This window comes from Salvelinus namaycush, chromosome 9 (assembly GCF_016432855.1).
Source record: "Salvelinus namaycush isolate Seneca chromosome 9, SaNama_1.0, whole genome shotgun sequence".
Taxonomy (NCBI): domain Eukaryota; kingdom Metazoa; phylum Chordata; class Actinopteri; order Salmoniformes; family Salmonidae; genus Salvelinus; species Salvelinus namaycush.
In genome coordinates this window covers 7,340,358-7,362,857 of record NC_052315.1, presented here as the reverse complement: position 1 = coordinate 7,362,857, position 22,500 = coordinate 7,340,358, and the positions used below count along the sequence as shown (strand labels likewise).

At 43.0% G+C, this 22,500-nt stretch overlaps 1 protein-coding gene across 1 annotated transcript in view; it reads left to right on the top strand.

Annotated features, from left to right (window-relative positions):
- The window catches only part of ptprsa (protein tyrosine phosphatase receptor type Sa), a 341,321-nt gene that overhangs the window by 62,003 nt on the left and 256,818 nt on the right, over positions 1–22,500 (top strand). Inside the window, exon 2 of the mRNA XM_039000968.1 lies at positions 4,827–5,005. Coding sequence (XP_038856896.1) covers positions 4,909–5,005 — 97 coding nt within the window. The 5' untranslated portion in view covers positions 4,827–4,908. The remainder of the gene's footprint in view (positions 1–4,826; positions 5,006–22,500) is intronic.

Here is a 22,500-nt window from a genome sequence, read left to right as displayed (position 1 = left end):
CGGTTACAAAGCTCAAGAATTCATTCAGGGACGAAGGACACAAGTTTGTCATACGTGCTAGCAATAAGCGCTCCTTTCTCAATAAAACATGATGCGCACAAGGACACATTTATATTGTGAAACGACATAATGACTTTTAATCCCCGCAAAAAAACGTATTCTGTGCTTCTCAAGGATAAAGGGAAATGCTGTGAATTTTGAACGTTAGCCGTTAACTAGCAATTAGCGGTTTCCCCTCCACCTGCGCTCGATGAAGCAGTTTACGGCGAGGTTTTATCAATCGATTGGGGTCCGTGTGAGCACCATCTGACTGAAGCAGTAGTCATCTCTCTTCCATCTCTAGGGGGAGGCTGTGGTGGGCGGAGGCTGTGGTGGGGGGAGGCTATGGTGTGGGGAGGCTGTGGTGGTGTGGCTGCTTTTAGCAGAGATCCTCCACCCCCCCCCCCCCCCCCCCCCCCCCTCCCACCTGGCCTCCTACTAGACAGATCCAGAAACAGTGGGATTCCTCCACTTCCTCCCACCGTTTACATCCAGAACAATGAGGCTGTCTCAGCAAACCATCCCCTTGACACTTCCACACTCCCTTTGTTTACCCTTCTCTTTCTCTCTCCTTCCCTTTCTTCCAATGACATCACCTGAAGAAAGGAAAACAAAAACATAAGGCTGTTTCAACACGAGAAAGAGAAGAGGAAGGGAGTGTGTTCTGAGTGTGTGTGTGTTTGTGTGTGTGTGTGTGTGTGTGTGTGTGTGTGTGTGTGTGTGTGTGTGTGTGTGTGTGTGTGTGTGTGTGTGTGTGTGTGTGTGTGTGTGTGTGTGTGTGTGTGTGTGTGTGTATCCTTTTGTGTTGAGATGATGAGCTCAGGTTCTGACGGCCTATTGTTGTAGTAAAGGAGCTCTGCTGACTCCTCCCCAGAGTGTGTGCATGCTTGCTTGCTCGTGTGCGTCTGCCTATGTGTGTGTCTGTGTGTGTGTGTGTGTGTATCTGTGTGTGTGTGTATGCGTGTGTGTGTGCATGCATTCGCTTGTGTGTGTGGAGGGGCGGTTAGGTGAGTGGAGACTTGGCAGGCGGTGTGGCGTGGTGTCTGTGGTGATGGGTTACACTGAAAGGTAAAGCTGCGAGAGACGGCCTGACTGGAGGTGTGTGTTGCAAAACAATCCTCCCTGTAGCTACGTACACGTGGAATAGACAAATCAGGGTTGTCCCAATGGAAGTGGAACACTGATGATTTTGATTGGCATGTGATGCATGCAGATGTAGGATCTTAATTTGAGTCAGTTTGCTACAGCAGGAAAATAATCCTGCAGCAACAGGAAATGTTAAGGGAAAATCTAGTCTGAAATTTGCAAGTGGAAATTACAAACTTCAGAAGCCTTTTTAAACCTCAAATATGCTACAAGCTTTACATGTCCTGCATTGCATTTTGTGGGCAGTGTGCACATAGACTGTCTTCTTTTGAGAGCCAGGTCTGCCTACGGCGGCCTTTCTCAATAGCAAGGCTATGCTCATTGAGTCTGTACATAGTCAAAGCGTTCCTTAAGTTTGGGTCAGTCACAGTGGTCAGGTATTCTGCCACTGTGTATTCTCTGTTTAGGGCCAAATAGCATTCTAGTTTGCTCTGTTTTTTTGTTAATTCTTTCCAATGTATCATGTAATTATCTTTTTGTTTTCTCATGATTTGGTTGGGTCTAATTGTGTTGCTGTCCTGGGGCTCTGTGGGGTCTGTTTGTGTTTGTGAACAGAGCCCCAGGACCAGCTTGCTTAGGCGACTCTTTGTTATGGAAGGTTTGTGAATCGCTTCCTTTTAGGTGGTTGTAGAATTTAACGACTCTTTTCTGGATTTTGATAATTTGCAGGTATCGGCCTAATTCTGCTCTGCATGCATTATTTGGTGTTTTACGTTGTACACGGGATATTTTCTCAGAATTCTGCATGCGGAGTCTCAATTTGGTGTTTGTCCCATTTTGTGAATTCTTGGTTGGTGAGTGGACCCCAGACCTCACAACCATAAAGGGCAATGGGTTCAAGTATTTTTAGCGAGATCCTAATTGGTATGTTAATTTTTATGTTCCTTTTGATGGCATAGAATGCCCTTCTTGTCTTGTCTCTCAGCTCGTTCCCAGCTTTGTGGAAGTGACCTGTGGTGCTGATGTTTAGTCCGAGGTAGGTATAGTTTTTTGTGTGCTCTAGGGCAATGGACCTTCTTTGAAACACCATTATTTTTGTTTTACTGAGATTTATTGTCAGGGGCCAGGTCTGACAGAATCTGTGCAGAAGATCTGGGTGCTGCTGTAGGCCCTCCTTGGTTGGTGACAGAAGCACCAGATCATCAGCAAACAATAGACATTTGACTTCAGATTCTAGTAGGGTGAGGCCGGGTGCGGCAGACTGTTCTCGGTACCTCGCCAATTCGTTGATATATATATATATATGTTGAAGAGGGTGGGGCTTAAGCTGCATCCCTGTCTCATCCCATGGCCCTGTGGGAAGAAATGTGTGTGGTCTTTGCCCATTTTATCCACACACTTGTTTGTGTACATGGATTTGATAATTTCGTATGTTTTTCCAACACCACTTTCCATCAATTTGCATAGCAGACTCTCATTCCAAATTGATTCAAAAGCTTTTTGGAAATCAACAAAATATGAGAAGACATTGCCTTTGTTTTGGTTTGTTTGTCAATTAGGATGTGCAGGGTGAATACGTGATGTGTCTTACGGTAATTTGGTAGAAAGCCAATTTTACATTTGATCAGTACATTGTTTTCACTGAGGAAATGAACTAGTCTGCTGTTAATGATAATGCTGAGGATTTTCCCAAGGTTGCTGTTGACATATCCCACGGTAGTTATTGGGTTAAAATTTGTCTCCACTTTTGTGGATTGGGGTGATAAGTCCTTGGTTCCAAATATTGGGGAAGATGCCAGAGCTAAGGATGATTTTAAAGAGTTTAAGTATAGCCAATTAGAATTTGTGGTCTGTATAGTTTATCATTACATTGAGGATACCATCAACACCAGAGGCCTTTTTGAGTTGGAGGATTTGTATTTTGTCCTGTAGTTCATTTAATATATTTGGAGAATCCAGTGGGTTCTGGTAGTCTTTAATAGTTGATTTTAAGATTTGTATTTGATCATGTATATTTTTTTGCTGTTTGTGCTTTGTTATAGGGCCAAAAAGATTGGAGAAGTGGTTTACCCATACATTTCCGTTTTGGATAGATAACTCTTCGTCTTGTTAATTTTCTCCGGTTTTCTGTTTGAATTTTTTTTAGATTTGATAGGGAAGCTGAGAGGTTAAATATACTGTTTTGGTTTTCTACTGCCAAGTTTACACCTTCACTATTACAGTGGAAAGTTTTGTCCAGGAAGTTGTATATATAGGTTTGAATTTGTGTTTGCCTCATTGTTTTTGGTAGGTTTCCACACTAATGTCCTTCCATCTATAGTATTTCTTAATATTATTCAGTTCCTTTGGCTTTGATGCCTCATGATTGAGTATTGCTCTGTTCTCTTTTTTCCCCTCTTTTAATTAGTGTCTTTTAAGTGTGTGTAACTGTGCTCGGGTGTTCGACGTGGCAGACATATCAACGGGTGCCCACTCACAGGGCCCTGCCGCCATGCAAACACAGGGGCTGCGTCCCCAATGACATCCTCGTCTCTTTAAATTGCACTACTATTGACCGGGGCCCATTGCTGCCTGAAATATCGCTGGGTACCCCCGTAATTACTCAATGTGCCGATGAGCAAATAATGAACAGATCGAGAGATTAAAGCCTGAAACTAATTATGAGACATGAAAAGCAGTTGATTAGGATAGGTATGAGACCAGCCGTTGTGAGGGTCCCTTCTTGGTCCATGTGACGCTGGTGTGAAGAGATGCTTCTTGTTATGAACAGTGTCCATATGAGCCTTGTGGACCAGCTAGCACACATATTTTATTTTATTATTTATTTCACCTTTATTTAACCAGGTAGGCCAGTTGAGAACAAGTTCTCATTTACAACTGTGACCTGGCCAAGATAAAGCAAAGCAGTGCGACACAAACAACAACACAGAGTTACACATGGAATAAACAAACGTACAGTCAATAACACAATAGGAAAAAAAAGTATATTTACAGTGTGTGCTAATGGTGTGAGGAGGTAAGGCAATAAATAGGCCATAGCGGCGAAGTAATTACAATTCAGCAAAATAACACTGGAGTGATAGATGTACAGATGTTGATGTGCAAGTAGAAATACTGGTGTGCAAAAGAGCAAAAAAGTAAATAAAAACAATATGGGGATGAGGTAGGTAGATTGGTTGGGCTATTTACAGATGGGCTGTGGACAGCTGCAGTGATCGGTTAGCTGCTCAGATAGCTGATGTTTAAAGTTAGTGAGGGAGATATAAGTCTCCAACTTCAGCGATTTTTGCAATTCATTCCAGTCATTGGCAGCAGAGAACTGGAAGGAAAGGCTGCCAAAGTAGGTGTTGGCTTTGGGGATGACCAGTGAGATATACCTGCTGGAGCGCGTGCTACGGGTGGGTGTTGTTATCGTGACCAGTGAGCTGAGATCTAATGTGAAAACGTGTGGTGTGGCAATGTGCGCTGAACAACGTGCACAATGGTGACCTTCGTTGAGGCAGAAGACATTTTGAACAGTGAAGAGTAGTGTGTTGTATTTGACTGGGATGTGTTGTGACAGCTGTTGAAACAGACTCACTTTTAAAATATTTTAATGCAGAATTGGTGATATCCTCTCATCTCCTCCTTTCCTCTCTTCCCCTCCTCCTCCTCACTTCCCCTCCTCCTCTCTTCCTCTCCTCCTTTCTTCCTCCCGGCAGAGACATCCTGTTTGAAGACCACAGCCTTCTCTTCGTGGGGCCTCGGCACTCCAGCCAGGTCAAAGGTCGCCCCCGGAGCAAGATGGCCGCCGGCGGTCCACCCTGCCTCTGTCTGCCGGCCCTGCTGCCCCTCAGCACTCTGTTGCTCTGTATGCTGCTTACTGGCTTCCATGCCTTATGTGAGTGCCGCTATAATACGTGTGTGTGTGTGTGTGTGTGTGTGTGTGTGTGTGTGTGTGTGTGTGTGTGTGTGTGTGTGTGTGTGTGTGTGTGTGTGTGTGTGTGTGTGTGTGTGTGTGTGTGTGTGTGTGTTGTATGTATTGATCCATGCTAAACCATGCTGTACTGAGCCAGCCTGAGCCAGCACAATTTACCTTATATATGAATGTCAATTTTTTTTTCAGTTCAAATGTACTTTGTGTTTTGCTGTGTATTACCTATTTTCTGAATTTGTGTTTACTTTGTGACCTATTTAATATTTTATTCACTTTTATTTTATGTCACATAGTACACTATATATACAAAAGTATGTGGACACCCCTTCAAATGAGAGGATTCGGCTAGGTGTATGGGTGTATTGAATCGGTGTAAGGTGTATAGAATCGAGCACACAGCCATGTAGTCTCCATAGGAAAACATTGGCAGTAGTATAGCCTAACTGAAGAGCTCAGTGACTTTCAAGCTCACAGAACGGGACCGCCGAGTGCTGAAGCGCGTAATGTCCTCGGTTGCAACACTCACTACTGAGTTCCAAACTGCATCTTGAAGAAACATCAGCACAATAACTGTTTGTCGGGAGCTTCATGAAATGGATTTCCATGGCCAAGCAGCTGCACACAAGCCTAAGATCACCATGCACAATGCCAAGCATCGGCTGGAGTGGTGTAAAGCGAAAACGCGTTCTCTGAAGTGATGAATCACTCTTCACCATCTGGCAGTCTGACGGACAAATCTGGGTTTTGTGGATGCTACCTGCCCCAATGCGTAGTGCCAACTGTAAAGTTAGGTGGAAGAGGAATAATGGTCTGGGGCTGTTTATCATGGTTCAGGCCAAACGTGTAAGTCAGATAAGAGTGTATTGAGTATACAGAGTGTACAGGTACACCTCAATTGGAGGTGTACCTGTGGATGTATTTTAAGGCCCTCCTTCAAACTCAGTGCCTCTTTGCTTGACATCATGGGAAAATCAAAAGAAATCAGCCAAGACCTCAGAAAAAAATTGTAGACCTGTAGACAAGTCTGGTTCATCCTTGGGAGCAATTTCCAAATGCCTGAAGGTACCACGTTCATCTGTACAAACAATAGTACTCAAGTATAAACACCATGGGACCACACAGCAGTCCTACCGCTCAGGAATTAGGCGCGTTCTGTCTCATAGAGATAAACGTCTTTTGGTGCGAAAATTGCAAATCAATCCCAAAACAACAGCAAAGGACCTTGTGAAGATGCTGAAGGAAACAAGTACAAAAGTATCTATATCCACAGTAAAACGAGTCCTATGTCGACATAACCTGAAAGGTCGCTCAGCAAGGAAAAAGCCACTGCTCCAAAAGCGTCATAAAAAAAGCCAGACTACGGTTTGCAACTGCACATGGGGACAAAGATCGTACTTTTTGAAGAAATGTCCTCTGGTCTGATGAAACAAAAATAGAACTGTTTGGCCATAATGACCATTGTTCTGTTTGGTGGAAAAAGGGGAGGCTTGCAAGCTGAAGAACCTCATCCCAACTGTGAAGCACGGGGGTGGCAGCATTATGTTGTGGGGGTGCTTTGCTGCAGGAGAGACTGGTGCACTTCACAAAATAGATGGCATCATGAGGATGGAAAATGATGTGGATATACACTGCTCAAAAAAATAAAGGGAACACTTAAACAACACAATGTAACTCCAAGTCAATCACACTTCTGTGAAATCAAAATGTCCAATTAGGAAGCAACACTGATTGACAATAAATTTCACATGCTGTTGTGCAAATGGAATAGACAAAAGGTGGAAATTATAGGCAATTAGCAAGACACCCCCAAAAAAGGAGTGATTCTGCAGGTGGTGACCACAGACAACTTCTCAGTTCCTATGCTTCCTGGCTGATGTTTTGGTCACTTTTGAATGCTGGCGGTGCTCTCACTCTAGTGGTAGCATGAGACGGAGTCTACAACCCACACAAGTGGCTCAGGTAGTGCAGTTCATCCAGGATGGCACATCAATGCGAGCTGTGGCAAAAAGGTTTGCTGTGTCTGTCAGCGTAGTGTCCAGAGCATGGAGGCGCTACCAGGAGACAGGCCAGTACATCAGGAGACGTGGAGGAGGCCGTAGGAGGGCAACAACCCAGCAGCAGGACCGCTACCTCCGCCTTTGTGCCAGGAGGTGCACTGCCAGAGCCCTGCAAAATGACCTCCAGCAGGCCACAAATGTGCATGTGTCTGCTCAAACGGTCAGAAACAGACTCCATGAGGGTGGTATGAGGGCCCGACGTCCACAGGTGGGGGTTGTGCTTACAGCCCAGCACCGTGCAGGACGCTTGGCATTTTCCAGAGAACACCAAGATTGGCAAATTCGCCACTGGCGCCCTGTGCTCTTCACAGATGAAAGCAGGTTCACACGCACATGTGACAGACGTGACAGAGTCTGGAGACGCCGTGGAGAACATTCTGCTGCCTGCAACATCCTCCAGCATGACCGGTTTGGCGGTGGGTCAGTCATGGTGTGGGGTGGCATTTCTTTGTGGGGCCGCACAGCCCTCCATGTGCTCGCCAGAGGTAGCCTGACTGCCATTAGGTACCGAGATGAGATCCTCAGACCCCTTGTGAGACCATATGCTGACACATGCACATTTGTGGCCTGCTGGAGGTCATTTTGCAGGGCTCTGGCAGTGCACCTCCTTGCACAAAGGCGGAGGTAGCGGTCCTGCTGCTGGGTTGTTGCCCTCCTACGGCCTCCTCCACGTCTCCTGATGTACTGGCCTGTCTCCTGGTAGCGCCTCCATGCTCTGGACACTACACTGACAGACACAGCAAACCTTTTTGCCACAGCTCGCATTGATGTGCCATCCTGGATGAACTGCACTACCTGAGCCACTTGTGTGGGTTGTAGACTCCGTCTCATGCTACCACTAGAGTGAGAGCACCGCCAGCATTCAAAAGTGACCAAAACATCAGCCAGGAAGCATAGGAACTGAGAAGTTGTCTGTGGTCACCACCTGCAGAATCACTCCTTTTTTGGGGGTGTCTTGCTAATTGCCTATAATTTCCACCTTTTGTCTATTCCATTTGCACAACAGCATGTGAAATTTATTGTCAATCAGTGTTGCTTCCTAAGTGGACATTTTGATTTCATAGAAGTGTGATTGACTTGGAGTTACATTGTGTTGTTTAAGTGTTCCCTTTATTTTTTTGAGCAGTGTATTAAAGCCACATCTCAAGACATCAGTCAGGAAGTTAAAGCTTGGCAAATGGGTCTTCCAAATGAACAATGACCCCAAGCATACTTCCAAAGTTGTGGCAAAATGGCTTAAGGACAACAAAGTCAAGGTATTGGAGTGGCCATCACAAAGCTCTGACCTCAATCCTATAGAAAATGTGTGGGCAGAACTGAAAAAGCGTGTGTTTTGGCAAGGATGCCTACAAACCTGACTCAGTTACACCAGCTCTGTCAGGAGCAATGGGCCAAAATTCACCCAACTTATTGTGGGAAGCTTGTGGAAGGCTACCCGAAACGTTTGACGCAAGTTAAGCAATTTAAAGGCAATGCTACCAAATACAAATTGAGTGTATGTAAACTTCTGACCCACTGGGAATTTGATGAAAGAAATAAAAGCTGAAATAAATCATTCTCTCTACTGTTATTCTGACATTTCACATTCTTAAAATAAAGTGGTGATCCTAACTGACCTAAGACAGGTAATTTTTACTCGGATTAAATGTCAGGAATTGTTTAAATGTATTTGTCTAAGGTGTATGTAAATGTCAGACTTCAACTGTATATAATCAGTACCTAATTTATTGTTAGGTTCTGAACAGAGTAAAAACTCCCTCGGGATTTACCCCTTAGGACTTAACATTCACAGGAACCACCCTGCTCGGGCTTACCTTCCAGGACTTACCCTATACCATAAATCCAAGACCTGCCGTAACACAGTGGGACTGCTGAATAAGCTCAGGCTTTCTAGGTCTGTATCCTATAATTTGTATTCAGCCTACGACTCTCATCTCCACAAGATGTCAGAATGAGTAGTAACAGGTGTAGGAACTGTGCCTACCTTGTTTTTGGTTCCGGCTCCTGCTCCACTGATTTGAACTCTCAAGTTGGACTGTAAATCGTGGTGAATCCTGCCGACAACGCCAATAATAAGGTTCTGAACAAACAGAGTAAAAACTCATGGACAACTTGAAAAAGCTCAAACCAAGTTCTTTCAACCACTGGGTCATACAGCTGCAAAGATAACATACAAGTCACAGAAGCACATCTTTTATATCTTCCAACTAGGCGGTGTCACCTCCTTGCATGTCTAAGATAACCAATCCTTTTTTTGTGTTAGGCAGGAACATAGTAGGTTCCTCTTACTGGTATTGTCATGGCCCTGCCTAACTCTAGGACCCTCATGGGCGTGGAAGTGAGAATGTATTTGTGAGATAGGACTGTAATCAGATGTTCTTCAATGTGGGCCCCTGTGGCCCCTCTTCTAGCTGTATCGAGTTGAGTTTCACATCCCTCATGGTCCCGGTTCCTCAGCAACTGGCCTGCCTAATCAAGAACTGAAACTAGACTGTTACCCTTTGCCTCCCTCATTAGGAGCATTCATATTGAACAATAATATATTTGAACTGAATATAAACTTTCTACACTTCTCCTTTTCTCACTCAGTAACTTTCCTCGTCACTCAGTAACTTTCCACGCACCAAGTTTCTCTTTACACTTCCTTGACCCTGGTCTGACCAATCGGAATCCACGCTTCAAGACTGTTTTGATCACGCGGACTGGGATATGTTCAGAGTAGCTTCAGAAAATAATAGCGACACATATACCGATACGGTGAATGAGTTTATTAGGAAGTGCATAGGAGATGTTGTACTCACTGTGACTGTTAAAACCTACCCCAACCAGAAACTGTGGATAGATGGGAGCATTCGCGTAAAACTGAAAGCGCAAAGCACCGCATTTAACCAGGGCAAGAAGACTGGGAATATGGAAGAATACATGCATGCGCAGACCAGCTGGTGGTGTGTTTACAGATATATTCAATCTCTCCCTATCCCAGTCTGCTGTCCCCACATGCTTCAAGATGGCCACCATTGTCCCTGTATATCTAAGAAAGCACAGGCAATTTAACTAAATGACTATTGCCCGTAGCACTCAATTCTGTCATCATGACGTGCTTTGAGAGACTTGTCAAGGATCATATCACCTCCACCTTACCTGCCACCCTAGACCCACTTCAATTTACTTACCGCCCCAATAGATCCACAGACGATGCAATCGTCACCACACTGCAGACTGCCCTGTCCCATATGGACAAGAGGCATACCTATGTAAGAATGCTGCCCTGTGCAACTGGGTCCTGGCCTTCCTGACGGGTCGCCCCCAGGTGCTGAAGGTAGGAAACAACGACTCCTCTTCGCTGATCCTCAACACTGGGGCCCCACAAGGGTGCGTGCTCAGCCCCCTCCTGTACTCCCTGTTCACCCATGACTGCGTGGCCAAGCACGCCTCCAACTCAATCATCAAGTTTGCAGACGACACAACAGTAGTAGGCTTGATTACCAACAACAATGAAACAGCCTACAGGGAGGAGGTGAGGGCTCGGGTAGTGTGGTGCCTGGAAAATAACCTCTCACTCAACGTCAACAAAACTAAGGAGATGATCGTGGACTTCAGGAAACAGCAGAGGGAGCACCCACCTCCACATCGATGGAACCGCAGTGGAGAAGGAGGAAAGCTTCAAGTTCCTCGATGAACACATCACTGACAAGCTGAAATGGTCCACTCACACAGACAGTGTGGTGAAGAAGGCGCAACAGTGCCTCTTCAACCTCAGGAGGCTAAATAAATTTGGCTTAACAACTAAAACCCTCAATTTTTTTTACAGATGCACAATTGAGAGCATCCTGTCGGGCTGTATCACCGCCTGGTATGGCAACTGCAATGCCCACAACCACAAAGCTCTCCAGAGGGTGGTGTGGTCTGCCCAACGCATTACCGGAGGCAAACTTCCCGCCCTCCAGGACACGTACAGCACCCGATGCCATATGAAGGCCAAAAAAGACATAAATCGTCAAGGACATCAACCACCTGAGCCACTGTCTGTTCACCCCGCTATCATTCAGAAGGCGAGGTCAGTACAGGTGCATCAAAGCTGGGACCGAGAGACTGAAAAACAGCTTCTATCTCAAGGCAATCAGACTGCTAAACAGCCATCACTAGCACATCACAGGCGGCTGCCTATAGACATAGATTAGGAATCACTGGTCAATTTTAGAAATGGATCTCTAGCCACTTAAATAATGTCTCTGTATCTAGCATTACTCATCTCTTTTGTATAAACTGTACTCTATACTATTCTACAGTATCTTAGTCACTTTAACTTCTAGTTGCACACAATCCCGGATCCGGGAGCACCCTCATCAGTAAAAAAGCTGACTAGCATAGCCTAGCATAGCGCCACAAGTAAATACTAGCATCTAAATATCATGAAATCACAAGTCCAAGACACCAGATGAAAGATACACATCTTGTGAATCCAGCCATCATTTCTGATTTTTAAAATGTTTTACAGGGAAGACACAATATGTATTTCTATTAGCTAACCACGATAGCAAAAGAGCCAACTTTTTTTTCCCACCATTTTTTTACTGCATAGGTAGCTATCACAAATTCGACCAAATAAAGATATAAATAGTCACTAACCAAGAAACAACTTCATCAGATGACAGTCTGATAACATATTTATTGTATAGCATATGTTTTGTTTGAAAAATGTGCATATTTCAGGTATAAATCATAGTTTTACATTGCAGCCACCATCACAACTCTCACCAAAGCAACTAGAATAACTACAGAGAGCAACGTGAATTACCTAAATACTCATCATAAAACATTTATGAAAAATACACAGCATACAGCAAATGAAAGACAAAGATCTTGTGAATCCAGCCAATATTTCAGATTTTTTAAGTGTCTTACAGCGAAAACACAATTTAGCATTATATTAGCTTACTACAATAGCCAACCACACAGCAGCATTAATTCATGCACGTTAGCAATAGCGAATAAACCAGCAAAAGATATTACATTTTTCACTAACCTTCTCAAAACTTCATCAGATGACAGTCCTATAACATCATATTACACAATACATATATTGTTTGTTCGAAAATGTGCATATTTAGCGGCACAAATCGTGGTTATACAATGAGAATAGTAGCCAAGCTGCAAAGAAAATGTCGGGAGAAATCTTGGGAGAGGCACCTAATCTAATCAATAACTAATCATAAACTTGACTAAAAAATACAGGTTGGACAGCAAATGAAAGATACATTAGTTCTTAATGCAACCGCTGTGTTAGATTTTTAAAATTAACGTTACTACGACATACAGCGTGCGTTAAAGCGAGACCGCACCGAAATTAATGGCGGAATAGTAGGTCAACATTTTTCAACAGAACAGCGAATTAACATCATAAATAGTTCTTACTATTTGATGAGCTTCCATCAGAATCTTGTGCAAGTTGTCCTTTGTCCAGAAGAATCGTTGCTCGGTTGTAGATTGTCGCCTTCAACTTTGGAATTAGCAGTAAACATTAGCCATGTGGCGAAGACGTGTCCAACTCACTATAACGCAGCACAAAGAAAATTCAGAAAATCGCAATATACTGATATAAACTGATATAACTCGGTTTAAAATAACTACATTATGATGTTTTTAAAACCTATATCGAATAAAATCAGAGCCGGATATATCTAAGGCCTATAACGAGAGCTTTTCACGATGCCATCCTGAGGTCTGCTTTGCGCCATGACGAACGTTGAAAAGAGTGCACCACCCGTTCCAAGAGCCTTTATACTGCCTCAGATCTACCTAGCAAGTCCATTCCAATTCTCACTGCTTGCTGACATCTAGGGGAAGGCGTATGCAGTGCATGTCGACTCATAGATTACATGCAGATTTATAAACTGACCCTGGAACAGAGCCCCAGATTTCAGATTTTTCAGTTCCTGACAGGAAGTTTGCTGCAAAAGGAGTTCTGTTTTACTCACAGATATAATTCAAACGGTTTTAGAAACTAGAGTGTTTTCTATCCAATAGTAATAATAATATGCATATTGTACGAGCAAGAATTGAGTACGAGGCAGTTTAATTTGGGAACGAATTTTTACAAAGTGAAAACAGCACCCCCCTATTGAGAAAAGGTTTTAACTGTGTGTAAATATTGCATTACCCATCTCATGATTAAAATCTATTCTATACTATGCCACTGTATCTTAGTCCAATGCCGCTAGATATTACTTGTTAGATATTACTGCACTGTTGCAGCTAGAAGCACAAGCATTTCGCTACACAATAACATCTGCTAATCATGTCTATGTGACCAATACATTTGATTTTACCTTTAACATATAGTGTATATTCCTTATGCATGTAAAGTAATCAATACATTCTAGTATGGTAACAATAATAACTATATTTCAAGCCAGACTCCAACAGTATGCTGTTAATATTGTGAGGTCCCTGGCAATTCCCATCCCTACTATATAGTGCACTACTCAAAAGTAGTGCACTACATAGGGAATAGGATGACATTTCTGACCTACGCCATCTCTTCTCCGATTACGAACTTTGTAACTCTTATCCCACAGCTCCCAGTTCAGATTTGTTCTGTACCATTTTCCACTACATTGGATTTATAGACGCATTAGGAAAACAAAACATAGGGAGTGCCGAGAGAAATAAAATAGGGAGAGATGGAGGGAGAGATGGAGAGAGAAGAGAGAGTACCTTCCTTGCGGTTCACAGTGTATAAATCCAGTCGAGTCAGTGTACGGCTGAGGGCCTACTTAACCTGTTTGGCGTGCAAGCCCGACGTCGGTACACTTATGACAACAGCCAGCTCAAAGTGCAGGGCGCGAAATTCAAAAGATATTTTTTTTAAATATTTAACTTTCACACATTAACAAGTCCAATACAGCATATGAAAGGTACACATCTTGTGAATCAAGCCAACATGTCCGATTTTTAAAATGTTTTACAGGGAAGACACAATATGTAAATCTATTAGCTAACCACGTTAGCAAAAGACACCACTTTTCTTACTCCATCAGTTTTTTACTCCATCAGTAGCTATCACAAATTCGACCAAATAAAGATATAAATAGCCACTAACCAAGAAACAACTTCATCAGATGACAGTCTGATAACATATTTATTGTATAGCATATGTTTTGTTAGAAAAATGTGCATATTTCAGGTATAAATCATAGTTTACATTGCAGCTACAATCAGAAATTGCACCGAAAGCAGCCATAATATTTACAGACACCAACGTCAAATACCTAATTACTCATCATAAAACATTTCTGAAAAATACATAGTGTACAGCAATTGAAAGACAGGCATCTTGTGATTCCAGACAATATTTCCGATTTATCAAGTGTTTTACAGCGAAAACACAATAGAGCGTTATATTAGCGTACCACAATAGCCAAAAACACAAGCAATTTCCCATTAGCAAAAGTTAGCGATCGTAACAAACAAGCAAAAGATATATAATTTTTGACTAACCTTGATTTTCTTCATCAGATGACAGTCCTATAACATCAGGTTATACATACACTTATGTTTTGTTCGAAAATGTGCATATTTAGAGCTGAAATCAGTGGTTACACATTGTGCTAACGTAGCAGCTTTTTCCCACAACGTCTAAACAGCAACGATATTTTTCTGACACGTTTTCTGACACACATATTCTGACCAAATAGCTATTCATAAACATAAGTAAAAAATACATGTTGTATAGGAAATGATAGATCCATTAGTTCTTAATGAAATCGCAGTGTTAGAATTCTAAAAAATAACTTCATTACGACATCCAGCTTCGGTATAGCTGAGTACCCCAAAGTTGGGCGCCCACGACTAATTCACATGCACGACAGATATATGAATTAGCATCATAAAATGTTTCTTACTTTTGGTGATCTTCCGTCAGAATGTTGGACAAGGTGTCCTTTGTCAAGAACAGTCGTTGTTTGGATTCAGAACGTTCATTTTCCCTCTCGATTTAGCACGCACACTTGCCAAGTGGCACGGATCTCTCCAACGTCAACAAAGTCAGAGAACGGAACACGGCAAAACTCCCGAAAAAATTTCAATAATCTGATTAAACTATATTGAAAAAACATACTTTACGATGATATGGTCACATGTATCAAATAAAATCTAAACCGGAGATGTTAGTCGTCCATAACGACAGCTAAACAGAAGGCAAATCCATGTCCCCTTTCGCGCGCTCCAGAAACAGGAAATGGACGGTCACGTCATACAAAGAGCTTTAATTCCACCTCAGACCAAGATAAACACGAAATTTCTTCTCTCACCGCCTCTTGACAACCAGGGGAAGGTGTATGAAGTGTACGTAGACTCTTACGTATCATGCCCATGTATAGGCAGGAAGTTGAACAGAGCATCGATTTCTGACATTCCACTTCCTGGTCAGGAAATGTGCTGCAGAATGAGTTCTGTTTCACTCAGAGAAATAATTCAAACGGTTTTAGAAACTAGAGAGTGTTTTCTATCCAATAGTAATAATAATATGCATATTGTACGAGCAAGAATTGAGTACGAGGCCGTTTGAAATGGGCACGATTTAACTGGCTACTCAATACTGCCCCTTGCAGCCATAAGAAGTTAAATGTGTGTGTGTGTGTGTGTGTGTGTGTGTGTGTGTGTGTGTGTGTGTGTGTGTGTGTGTGTGTGTGTGTGTGTGTGTGTGTGTGTGTGTGTGTGTGTGACTGCATGACAATGGGTCACACTGCTCCTTTCCTCCCAACTTTCTCTTCCTTTCCCATCGTTCCCCTGTCTCCTCCTCATCTCCCATCTTTCCCCTGTCTCCTCCTCATCTCCCATCTTTCCCCTGTCTCCTCCTCATCTCCCATCTTCCCCCCGTCTCCTCCTCATCTCCCATCTTTCCCCTGTCTCCTCCTCCTCTCCATTCTTTCCCCTGTCTCCTCCTCATCTCCCATCTTTCCCCTGTCTCCTCATCTCCCATCTTTCCCCTGTCTCCTCCTCATCTCCCATCTTTCCCCTGTCTCCTCCTCATCTCCATTCTTTCCCATGTCTCCTCCTAATATCCCATCTTTCCCCTGTCTCCTCCTAATATCCCATCTTCCCCCCGTCTCCTCCTCATTTCCCATCTTTCCCCTGTCTCCTCCTCCTCTCCATTCTTTCCCCTGTCTCCTCCTCCTCTCCATTCTTTCCCCTGTCTCCTCCTCATTTCCCATCTTTCCCCTGTCTCCTCCTCCTCTCCCATCTTTCCCCTGTCTCCTCCTTATCTCCCATCTTTCCCCTTTCTCCTCCTCATCTCCCATCTTTCCCCTGTCTCCTCCTCATCTCCCATCTTTCCCCTGTCTCCTCCTCATCTCCCATCTTTCCCCTGTCTCCTCCTCATCTCCCATCGTTCCCCTGTCTCCTCCTCATCTCCCATCTTTCCCCTGTCTCCTCCTCATCTCCTTTCTTTCGCCTGTGTCCTCCTCATCTCCCATCTTTCCCCTGTCTCCTCCTCATCTCCCATCTTTCCCCTGTCTCCTCCGAATCTCCCATTTTTCCCGTCTCCTCCTAATCTCCAATCTTTCCCCTGCCTCATCCTCATCTCCCATCTTTCCCCTGTCTTTCCTCTCTACTCTGTGCAGTTTAAATAACAGGGAGAGAAGCTCACACACACACTCACACACCGCCACCCCCAACCCAGAGCTCTAAACACTCTCTCCACCAAGCCCCCAGCCACACCGGCCCCCCTTGTGTTCCTGTTTGCAATAAACAGTACCACACGTACAAACTCTCTCTCTCACACACACACACACACACACACACACACACACACACACACACACACACACACACACACACACACACACACACACACACACACACACACACACACACACACACACACACACATCCAGTCCATCCATCTTTCCGTCTCTCTCTCTGTCACTCCCTCCTTTCTCACTCTCTCCACCTCTATCCTCCCAATGCTTTTTGGTTCCATGCACCTGTGGGCTTTATGTCTGATAAACGTGATGCTGCATGCACACAGACACAAACACACATGCATACACACGCACACACAAACACACACACACACACACACCAGATTTGCCCAGGAGTGCAGTCATCCAATCATATTTTCTCCCACCTGCTCATCATGATGGAACAAAGAGCCCCGCATTAGTCTCTCTCTCTCTCTCTCTCTCTCTCTCTCTCTCAATTTCAATTTCAATTTAAGTGCTTTATTGGCATGGGAAACATATGTTAACATTGCCAAAGCAAGTGAAGTGGATAATAAACAAAAGTGAAATGAACAATAAAAAATAACAGCAAACTTTACACTCACAAAAGTTGCAAAAGATGGTGTTTGTTTTCTTGTGGCAACAGGTCACAAATCTTGCTGCTGTGATGGCAGACTGGTATTTCACCCATTAGATATGTGAGTTTATCAAAATTGGGTTTGTTTTCGAATTCTTTGTGGATGTGTAATCTGGTCATACATTTGGCAGGAGGTTAGGAAGTGCAGCTCAGTTTCCAACTCATTTTGTTGGCAGTGTGCAGATAGCCTGTCTTCTCTTGAGAGCCAGGTCTGCCTACGGCAGCTTTTCTCAATAGCAAGGCTATGCTCATTGAGTCTGTACATAGTCAAAGATTTGCTTAAGTTTGGGTCAGTCACAGTGGCCAGGTATTCTGCCACTGTGTACTCTGTTTAGGGCCAAATAGCATTCTAGTTTGCTCTGTTTTTTTGTTAATTACTTGACACATTGGAAAGAATTATCTTTTTGTTTTCTCATGATTTGGTTGGGTCTAATTGTGTTGCTGTCCAGGGGCTCTGTGGGGTTTGTTTGTGTTTGTGAACAGATCCCCAGGATCAGCTTGCTTAGGGGACTCTACTCCAGGTTCATCTCTCTGTAGGTGAATGCTTTGATATGGAAGGTTTGAGAATCGCTTCCTTTTTGGTTGTTGTAGAATTTAACGGCTCTTCTAGATTTTGATTATTAGCGGGTATCGTCCTAATTCTGTTCTGCATGCATTATTTGGTGTTTTATGTTGTACACTGAGGATATTTTGGGCAGAATTCTGCATGCAGAGTCTCAATTTGGTCTTTGTCCCCTTTTGTGAATTCTTGGTTGGTGAGCGGACCCCAGACCTCACAACCATAAAGGGCAATGGGTATTCAAGTATTTTTTAGCCAGATCCTAATTGGTATGTCGAATCTCATGTTCCTTTTTATGGCAGAGAAAGCCCTTCTTGCCTTGTCTCTCTGCTCGTTCACAGCTTTGTGGAAGTTACCTGTGGTGCTGATGTTTAGGATGAGGTATGTATAGTTTGCCATGGTGTACTGTCACTTTATGGCCAAATAGCACTGCATTTTTCTTTATACTTGTGTTTCCCAATAAGCAATGTAGTTTTGTTTTGACTGTGTTGCAATTTGGTTTATTCTGATTAATTGGATGTTCTGGTCCTGAGGCTTCAGTGTGTTAGTAGAACAGGTTTGTGAGCTCAGCCCCAGGACCAGCTGGATGAGGAGACTCGTTTCTTTGCTCAGCTCTTGGCATTGCAGGGCTTGGTAATGATATGAGAGGGGGTCACTGTATTTGAGCTGTTTCCTGAACTTAATTGCATTTTTTTTTTTTATATTATTATTATGTTTATTAGTGAACATTGGGCTAATTCTGCCTTGTATTCATTGTTTGTAGTTTTACTCTTACATAACTCTGCAAGCAGGTTTTCAATGGGGGTTTTGGTCCTATTTGGTGGAATCTTGTTTTGCAAGTGGACCCCACACCTCACTGCCATAAAGTGCAATTGGTTTAATGACACATTAAATTATTTCAATTTGTTTTTTAATGGCATAGAATGCCTTCAGTGCCTTCTCTCTCAGTTAACTTCTTATGGCTGCAGCCCGGCGTCGGTACACTTATGACAACAGCCACTTCAAGTGCAGGGCGCGAAATTCAAAATATATATTTTTTAAATATTTAACTTTCACACATTAACAAGTCCAATACAGCAAATGAAAGGTACACATCTTGTGAATCCAGCCAACATGTCCAATTTTTAAAATGTTTTACAGTGAAAACAGCACGTATATTTATGTTAGCTCACCACCAAATACAAAAAAGGACAGACATTTTTCACAGCACAGGTAGCATGCACAAAGCCAACCTAACTAACCAAGAACCAACCAAACTAACCAACAAACAACTTCATCAGATGACAGTCTTATAACATGTTATACAATAAATCTATGTTTTGTTCGAAAAATGTGCATATTTCAGGTATAAATCATAGTTTACATTGCAGCTACAATCAGAAATTGCACCGAAAGCAGCCATAATAATCACAGACACCAACGTCAAATACCTAATTACTCATCATAAAACATTTCTGAAAAATACATAGTGTACAGCAAATGAAAGACAGGCATCTTGTGATTCCAGCCAATATTTCCGATTTCTTAAGTGTTTTACAGCGAAAACACAATAGAGCGTTATATTAGCTTACCACAATAGCCAAAAATACAAGCCATTTCCCAGCAGTAAAAGTTAGCGATCGTGACAAACCAGTAAAATATATATAATTTTTGACTAACCTTGATATTCTTCATCAGATGACAGTCCTATAACATCAGGTTATACATACACTTATGTTTTGTTCGAAAATGTGCATATTTAGAGCTGAAATCAGTGGTTATACAATGTGCTAACGTAGCTACTATTTCCCACAACGTCCGGATATTTTTCTGACACTTTTTCTGACACACATATTCTGACCAAATAGCTATTCATAAACATAACTAAAAAATACATGTTGTATAGGAAATGATAGATCCATTAGTTCTTAATGAAATCGCAGTGTTAGAATTCTAAAAAATAACTTCATTACGACATCCAGCTTCGGTATAGCTAGAGTACCCAAAAGTTGGGCGCCGACGACTAATTCACATGTACGACAGATATATGAAATAGCATCATAAAATGTTTCTTACTTTTGCTGATCTTTCATCAGAATGTTGGACAAGGGGTCCTTTGTCAAGAACAATCGTTGTTTGGATTTAGAACGGCCTCTTTCCCTCTCGATTTAGCAAGCACACTAGCCAAGTGGCACGAATCTCTCCATCGTCAACAAAGTCAGAGAACGGAACACGGCAAAACTCCCGAAAAAATTTCAATAATCTGATTAAACCATATTGAAAAAACATACTTTACGATGATATGGTCACATGTATCAAATAAAATCAAAGCCGGAGATAGTAGTCGCCTATAACGGCAGCTAAACAGAAGGTAAATCCAGGTACCTTCTCGCGCTCTCCAGAAAACCGGAAATGGGGGACACGTCATACAAAGAGCTTGTATTCCACTTCAGACCAAGATAAACACTCAATTTCTTCTCTCACCGCCTCTTGACATCCAGGGGAAGGTCTATGAAGTGCATGTATACTAATACGTATCATGCCCATTTATAGGCAGGAAGTAGAACAGAGCCTCGATTTCAGACTTTCCACTTCCTGGTCAGGAAGTTTGTGCCAAATGAGTTCTGTTTGACTCACAGATATAATTCAAACGGTTTTAGAAACTAGAGAGTGTTTTCTATCCAATAGTAATAATAATATGCATATTGTACGAGCAAGAATTGAGTACGAGGCCGTTTGAAATGGGCACCTTTTATCTGGCTACTCAATACTGCCCCTGCAGCCCAAACAGGTTAATATATTTTTTTAATCAATCAATCATCAATCAAGTTTATTTTATATAGCCCTTCGTACATCAGCTAATATCTCGAAGTGCTGTACAGAAACCCAGCCTAAAACCCCAAACAGCAAGCAATGCAGGTGTAGAAGCACGGTGGCTAGGAAAAACTCCCTAGAAAGGCCAAAACCTAGGAAGAAACCTAGAGAGGAACCAGGCTATGAGGGGTGGCCAGTCCTCTTCTGGCTGTGCCGGGTGGAGATTATAACAGAACTATGCCAAGATGTTCAAAAATGTTCATAAGTGACAAGCATGGTCAAATAATAATCATGAATAATTTTCAGTTGGCTTTTCATAGCCGATCATTAAGAGTTGAAAAACAACAGGTCTGGGACAGGTGGCGGTTCCATAACCGCAGGCAGAACAGTTGAAACTGGAATAGCAGCAAGGCCAGGCGGACTGGGGACAGCAAGGAGTCATCATGCCCGGTAGTCCTGACGTATGGTCCTAGGGCTCAGGTCCTCCGAGAGAAAGAAAGAGAGAAGGAGAAAATTAGAGAGAGCCAAGATTTTCAAAATGTTCATAAATGACAAGCATGGTCAAATAATAATCAGGAATAAATGTCAGTTGGCTTTTCATAGCCGATCATTAAGAGTTGAAAACAGCAGGTCTGGGACAGGTAGGGGTTCCGTAACCGCAGGCAGAACAGTTGAAACTGGAATAGCAGCAAGGCCAGGCGGACTGGGGACAGCAAGGAGTCATCATGCCCGGTAGTCCTGACGTATGGTCCTAGGGCTCAGGTTCTCAGAGAGAGAGAAAGAAAGATTTTAATTTAATTTAACCTTTATTTAACTATGCAAGTCAGTTAAGAACAAATTCTTATTTACAATGACGGCCTACACCGGCCAAACCCAGTCAATGCTAAGCCAATTGTGCACCGCCCTATGGGACTCCCATTCACGGCCGGTTTTGATACAGCCTGGATTTGAACCAGGGTGTCTGTCGTGACGCCTCTAGCACTGAGATACAGTGCCTTAGACTGCTGTGCCACTCGGGAGCCCAACTCATTTAGGTGTCCAGTTGAGTTTATTTTTAAACCTAAGTAATTGTAGTGTGTGCAGTACTCTATATATTTTGTACCAATTGAGAACTTTGGTCTAATTCCCTGAGATCTGGACCTTCTCTGGAAAATCATTTTTGTATTTTTAGGGTTTACTGCCAGGGCCCAGGTCTGGCAGTAGGCTCTGCTGTAGGCCATGTGCTGTGGGTGACAGCAGGCACAGGTCATCTGCGAAAGAGCAGGCATTTAACCTCTGAATTGAACACCAGGGGCTGAGGATTTTTCTAGAATACTGGCCAATTCGTTGATGTAAATATTGAAGAGCGCGGCGAAGGCCCGACCCCTCGTTAACCTTTCTGGCGCAGGTGTTCCGCTAGCGAACTAGAGCATACAATATGACAGCGCTCACCAACACGGCGGAGAATAGGCATCAACATATTACACAGAAATACGAAATAACATCATAAATGTTTTCTTACTTTTGCTGAGCTTCCATCAGAATGTTGTACAAGGAGTCCTATTTCCAGAATAACTCGTTGTTTGGTTTTAGAATGTCCATTTCTTCTGTCGAATTCGCGCCACAATGCTAGCCAAGGTTGCTAACATTCCCATCCTCTCTTGGCGCAAAGAACGGAAAACTCCAAAAGTCCCAATAAACGTTGAATAAAC